The sequence below is a fragment of the Piliocolobus tephrosceles genome, chromosome 20 (assembly GCF_002776525.5).
Source record: "Piliocolobus tephrosceles isolate RC106 chromosome 20, ASM277652v3, whole genome shotgun sequence".
NCBI classification, from domain to species: Eukaryota; Metazoa; Chordata; class Mammalia; order Primates; family Cercopithecidae; genus Piliocolobus; species Piliocolobus tephrosceles.
Window position 1 is genome coordinate 6874568 of NC_045453.1, and position 6856 is coordinate 6881423.

Genomic DNA, 6856 nt, shown 5'->3' on the forward strand with positions numbered 1-6856 from the left:
TTTTTTGTATTTTTAGTAGAGACGGGGTTTCACCGTGTAGACCAGGATGGTCTCGATCTCCTGACCTCGTGATCCACCCGTCTCGGCCTCCCAAAGTGCTGGGATTACAGGCTTGAGCCACCGCGCCCGGCCTCATCCTCATTCTTGAAATAGGGAGACTTGGCTAAGGTTCTGGAAGGGATTACAATCCATTTATTGCATTTTTTCAAGCATCAAGTTCCCTAGAATATTCATTGCCTTTTAACCATCATTCATCAAGACAGACTAAAGATGGAAAGGATCCTGGTATCATCAGAGGACAGCCTCATAAGTGCCTTCTTATCCCCTGAAAAACCTTATGGTCTACAAGTAAACAGTTTGGTTGTAGCCTTGTAATGGATAATAAACATGCAAGAATCATAAATTGAAATAATTAACCTCTCTCTCAATTACTGTCTGCATACTTAACATACATACTCATTGCCTTATTTTATTCATACCATCCTGCAAAGTACAGTTTACAAATAAGGACCAGGGATCCCGAAGCAGCACCCAAAGAACGAGGCCATGACTAAAATCATGGGCTAAAATCATGGCTTTTTAAGACTTTCATCTCTAACTTCCAAATTATAAGCTGACTACACTCCAAACTGGTTTTCTTTTATGAGACTAGTTTGGATTTGAAAAGCAAATAGCTATTGACAGTGCACTTATGGAAAACTACAGAATCACTTGAGTTATATTTTAGGTTCACAACAAAGCCTTCAAAAGCATAAATTTTCTATTTTCAACTTCTCACGTTTGGTTGGAGAGAGCAAAGAAAAGGTATACCAGCTAAAATTACCCTGAAATTCTTCATCGAATTAGAAGCCTCTTCTCATAAATCATACCTTACCCAAGAAATCAACTTTATAGTCACACTATACCCAGAAGAAGGTGTCACAAAAGAACCCACAGAGAAGCAAGACATTGATCTAAAAGTTCCTTCCAAAGGTGACCAGAACAAATGCCAAGTGTTGCCCTCTCTGTGTGATGAGATTGCGGGATTTCTTTTTTTTTTTTAAAGGATGGGAGTCTCATTATGTTGCCCAGCCTGCAATGTAGTGACTACACTCAATTCTAATTATAGTGCACTGCAGCCTCGAACTCCTGGCCTCAGCCTCCTGAGTAGCTGAGACTACAGGTGAATGCCACCATGCCTGGCTTAGATTCTGCTATTTTTCTTTGTATTCTTTTGTGTTTCATAAACTTTACACAACACACATCCCATTTTGAATCAAAAAAATTTTTTTTAATTTAAAGCTTCTTTTTGCAAAAACACCTTACCATATTTTATGAAAGCCCAATGTTCTGACTCCTTGTGAATGGGACCCAGTAGTAAACGGGCAAGTATTAAATGTTGATGCTGCTTTTAACAAATGTGAAAATACTGAATGCCTATTGATTAGGGGATTTTTCTTTTCCCTTACCAGGGAGCAGCCATATCTGTAGGATTCTGCTTTTTAAAGATCATGGTTCCATGTTGGGAGGCTGAGGCAGGAAGACTGCTTGAGGCCAGAAGTTCAAGACTAGCTTGGGCAACAAAGTAAGACCTCGTTTCTACAAAAAATTAAAGTTAGCAGGTGCGAGAGCATGTGCATGCAGTCCCAGCTACTTGCGAGGCTGAGGGAGGAGGATCCCTTGAGCCCAGGTGACAGAGGCCGCAGTGAGCTATGATTGTGCCACCGCACTCCAGCCTGGGCAACAAGAGCAAGAACCTGTCTCTTAAAAAAAAAAAAAAAAAAAAAAAAAAAAAAATCATAGTTCCACTAGGTTGAAAAGGGTTCTGTTTTGGTGAGTTTTTGGCTTAATTACCAGGTTTAAAAATAAATGTGTGCAGTGTATTTCAATTATGCGTCTTAAAAAAAAAAAAAAAACCACCCAAAAACAGAAGACTGGGCGTGGTGGCTCACGCCTGTAATCCCAACACTTCAGGAGGCTGAGGCAGGCGAATCACGAGGTCAGGAGTTCCAGACCAACATGGTGAAACCCCATCTCTACTAAAACTACAAAAAAAAAAATTAGCTGGGCATGGTGGCAGGCGCCTGTAATCCCAGCTATTTGGGAGGCTGAGGCAGGAGAACTACTTGAACCCAGGAGGCAGAGGATGCGGTGAGCCGAGATCACGCCACTGCACTCCAGCCCAGGCGACAGTGCGAAATTCCATCCCCCCGAGTAGCTGGGACTACAGGCGCCCGCCACCTCGCCCGGCTAGTTTTTTGTATTTTAGTAGAGACGGGGTTTCACCGTGTTAGCCAGGATGGTCTCGATCTCCTGACCTCGTGATCCGCCCGTCTCGGCCTCCCAAAGTGCTGGGATTACAGGCTTGAGCCACCGCGCCCGGCCAGAAAATTACTTTTTAATAGTAGCCTCTTTAATCGTCTAGCCTGACGACCACCAGGCAGGATTACTTCCACTCTGGGAAGTCCCTGGCAGTTTATAAATCATTTTCTTTTTTTTTTTTTGAGATGGAGTCTGGCTCTATCTCCCAGGCCGGAGTGCAGTGGCCGGATCTCGGCTCACTGCAAGCCCCGTCTCCCGGGTTCACGCCATTCTCCTGCCTCAGCCTCCCGAGTAGCTGGGACTACAGGCGCCCGCCACCTCGCCCGGCTAGTTTTTTGTATTTTAGTAGAGACGGGGTTTCACCGTGTTAGCCAGGATGGTCTCGATCTCCTGACCTTGTGATCCGCCCGTCTCGGCCTCCCAAAGTGCTGGGATTACAGGCTTGAGCCACCGCGTCCGGCCGCAAATCATTTTCAAGTACAGAGTTTCATCTGATCCTCACAAGCCTGTACAGTAGCCAGATGTTAAAGGAATGGCCTAAAAAATACTTACCTAGTCAATAGCACTAGAGGAACCAGGCCCTACATCCTATTCTTCATACCTTGTCTCCATTACTAACTTCTGCCTGGCAGAATGGAAGCCAAAGACCAGGGTTCTAGTCCTACTAACTAGAACCTTTCTGCATGATCTTGGACAAGTTAATCTCCCTCGGCCCTGGTTTCCTGTAAAATGCAGTTGGACTGGCACCCTAAGTGGCCAAACTGTCTAATACTTTATTGGTTTCCAAAGTCCTATGCTAAAATGCTGGTTCTGCCATCTTTGCGTCACAAAATTCTGTTCATCCATCAGTAATGTATTCATATTCCACTTCTTTCAAAACCTAATCTCACTGCTAAAAATGAACCCTCCAGCGCTCCAAGTCACTATGTTGCTGGCCCTATTTCTACCTTGTGTGTCAACTAGTTGACCATACACAGAATAACACCCCATGGAATCTTGCACTACGTAAGTACTGTATTTGCCAAAGGTTATGAGAAGTTTGAAAAATGAGTAGAAACAAAACAAGTGTGAAACACTGCCACTCTCACATTTGAAATACAGCAGCCTAGAGCAATGTCTATCATAACCGCCAAGGACCATCTACAAACTTTCAGTTTCTCTAAGCCATTAAGATCCTAGTCAATCTGGAATTCTACTGGCTCAGCCACTTAGTATTTGATCATGGGCATTATACAACTCTGTAACACTCAATTTTTTCATCTCTAATATGGGCACAACAGACCTATTTTACAGGACTGTTGTGAGAACCAAGTCTAAGAGACTGCAATCCCCTCCAGAATACATTCCAAATTCCTTAACTTCGTCTTCACAGCCCTCCATGAACTAATCATTACCTGTTTGTCAAGTGTTCACCCCTTAACTGTCACCAAACTGGAGATTATTCTACTTCCTGTGAGCACATTTACTGGCCTTTCTCGGCCATTCCTTTGCCCTTGTGATCAAGGCTTCCTATTGCCTGAGGAAATTCTCAACACCGTACAGGGCCTCCCCCAATGTTAAGCAATACCTACTGAGAGTACTTAAAATCAACTTCATTTTAAGTCGGTAGATATTGTATCAACTAGGATAAATCTGTGGGAAAGGGATTTGAGGAAATTCACTGAGTTCCAAGCACCACGGCAGAAAAAGATCCAGCCAGTTTCACAGCCCGGACTTCCCGCTCACGTCGCTGGGAGCCCTCTGTTAAGGGAAGCCCCGGGGCTCACCCGGAAACTTTCCGGGAAGGTCAGTCACTTCCTGAGGCTGCAGAATCTTTTTCTCTCGTTCTAACCCCATCACCCCCTCGTCTTTTTAAAAAGCAATGCTAGGAAGGCAAACGAGGGCGGGATACCGGCCCCGACAAGACAGCCTAGAAAGTTTTAACGAGGGCGTTCTACCAAGCTAAGAGAGCTCCTCGCGGCACCCCCGGCACCCAGTGAGGCGAGGTGGGGCGGCAGTGCCGAGCAGAAAAGAATGCAGGGATCGCCAGCCCCAATCTCGTTCGGGGCATTAACTGGGCATTCGAGCCCCTTCAGGGAGGGCGACTCAACGTGTGCTCTCCATTCCGGAAACGCCAGCCACGGCAGGAGGTCCGCCTCGGCGCCACCGCCCTGAGGAAGGCGCGCTGCAGCCGAGCCTGCGGCTCCGGAGTCCTCGCCGGCTCTGCCGCTCCGGGCCGCCTAGGCCCGGCTGCCCCACATGGCGGCGGCCAGCTGCTAGGCCGCAGGCCCGGTCTCCCACACTAGAGTGGGTTCGGCTTTTCGCCTCAGTCCTTAGCCCTAACGCCGGGCTCAGACCCTCACCTCGTCCCCAGACATGGCTGCGGCTCGAGTGGGCTCGGCACGAACGGGAAGTCAGACGGGTCACCCCCAGGCCCCGGCGGCAGCGCTGCTCCTGCCGATACCTCTCCCACCACCGCACTAGGCTCTTGCATCAGCGAAAGGGAACGACACCCCGCCCTCTCCTCCAAGCGTTGGAAATGCGCCTGCGCAGAGCTCGCCAAGGCGCAGGCGCGCAGAAGAGCCAACCTAGCGCGCTTCGTGTGGCGCGAGTTACCAGGCGACGCCGCGTCGCCAGGCATGCCGGGACTTGTAGTCCACCTATAAGAGGATTGCGCTTGCGCTGTAGCCTCCCAGCGACCTGTGCGCGACGACCGAGCGAGCGGCTGCCGGAAGGAGGTTAGGTTGTTGATACTGCCTCAGCGTTTTGGAGCGTTCTCTTGCGCTGCTTGTAGAGTGAATTGGGGTCCCTTCCTCCTGGATTAGGGTAGTGGCTTAGACAATGAGTCTTATGAACCCGCTCGACCTTTAGTTTCCCACTTGACCCCGGGGCGTCATGGTGTTTGAGAAATTCTGAGTTGGAGCTGGAGGCGCTCACCTCCCTGAGGGTTTTTACTTCATGAGAAATTTGACGGCTGGTTTTCTGCTTAGGAGATCAGAAACCAAAGTATCTTCCCGGTCTTCTCCCAGGAGAGATAACATCTCCTGAGGAGAAACAACCACACAAGAGGCAACTGTCGGGAAGCCTCAAAATACTTGTTTATGAAATCTGACTGAACGCTCTGGCTGCACCACAGAATTTCCTTTCAGACCTAAAAACAGTTAGAGACCCTTTAGGGAGCTCTCACTGCGGCAGTGCCCTCCAGCCAAAGACCGTCAAGAACACTCCTGTAGTTGGAAAAAGTGGGGTTTATGGTCTTGCAGGGAGGGCAGTACACCGTGGAAAACAGCGGGACGTCTTGAGAAGAGGGTATTGGAAAGAATTTACAGGGTTTGGGCAGGGTTTAAGGAAGCAGAGCTTCTCTCTGGATTAGATGCAGTCGGGAGGTGGGGGTAATTCTATAATTGGGTAACTTAATACTTTTTTTTTTTTTTTTTTGGAGACTCGCGCTGTCTGTCGCCCAGGCTGGACTGCAGTGGCGCGATATGGGTTCACTGCAAGCTCTGCCTCCCGAATTCAAGCGATTCTCCTGCTTCAGCCTCCCGAGTAGCTGGGATTACATGAGCCACCTCGCCCGGCCTATAATGCTTACATAATAAGAAAGTAGAACTGGCCGGGCGTGGTGGCTCACGCCTGTAATCCCAGCACTTTGGGAGGCCAAGGCCGGCGGATCACCTGAGGTCAGGAGTTCAAGACCAACCTGGCCAACATGGCGAAACCTCGTCCCTACTGAAAATACAAAAATTTGCCGCGTGTGGCAGTAGGCGCCTATAATCCCAGCTATTCTGGAGTCTGAGGCAGGAGAATCGCTTGAATTCGGGAGGCAGAGGTTGTAGTGAACCGAGATCGCGCCACTGCACACCAGCCTGGGCGACAGAGTGAGACTCCGTCTCAAAAAGAAGATTAAAAAAAAGAAGAAGAAAGTGGAACCAAGCGAGGCTAAAACTGCAATTGGTTTAAAAAAGAAAAAAGAAAAAAAAGTGACTGGGCGCGGTGGCTCACGCCTGTAATCCCAGCACTTTGAGAGGCGAGGCGGACGAATCACGAGGTCAAGAAATCGAGACCATCCTAGTCAACATGGTGAAAGCCCGTCTCTACTAAAAATACAAAAATTAGCTGGGGGTGGTGGTGCGCACCTGTGTCCCAGCTACTCAGGAGGCTGAGGCAGGAGAGTCACTTGAACCCAGGAGGCGGAGGTGGCAGTGAGCCGAGATCAAGCCACTGCACTCCAGCCTGGCGACAGGGCGAGACTCCATCTCATAATAATGATAATAATAAAAAAGCCTGGGCGCAGTGGCTCACACCTGTAATCCCAGCACTTGGGAGGCGAGGCAGGCGGATCATGAGATAAGGGGTTTGAGACCAACCTGACCAACATGGTGAAACCCCATCTCTACTAAAAATACAAAAATTAGCCGGGCATGGTGGTGTGCTCCTGTAATCCCAGCTACTCAGGTGGCTGAGGCAGGAGAATTGCTTGAACCCGGGAGGCAGAGATTGCAGTGAACCGAGATCGCACCACTGAACTCTAGCCTGGGCGACAGAGTGAGACTCCATCTCAAAAAAAAAAAGAAAA

General features: G+C 48.7%; 1 protein-coding gene across 1 annotated transcript in view; it reads right to left on the minus strand.

Annotated features, from left to right (window-relative positions):
* The window catches only part of EIF2S2 (eukaryotic translation initiation factor 2 subunit beta), a 24487-nt gene extending 19583 nt beyond the window's left edge, over positions 1-4904 (minus strand). The window contains exon 1 of the mRNA XM_023220454.1: positions 4644-4904. Within this exon, the coding sequence (XP_023076222.1) occupies positions 4644-4658 (15 nt within the window). The 5' untranslated portion in view covers positions 4659-4904. The remainder of the gene's footprint in view (positions 1-4643) is intronic.
* Positions 4905-6856: the final 1952 nt, after the last annotated feature.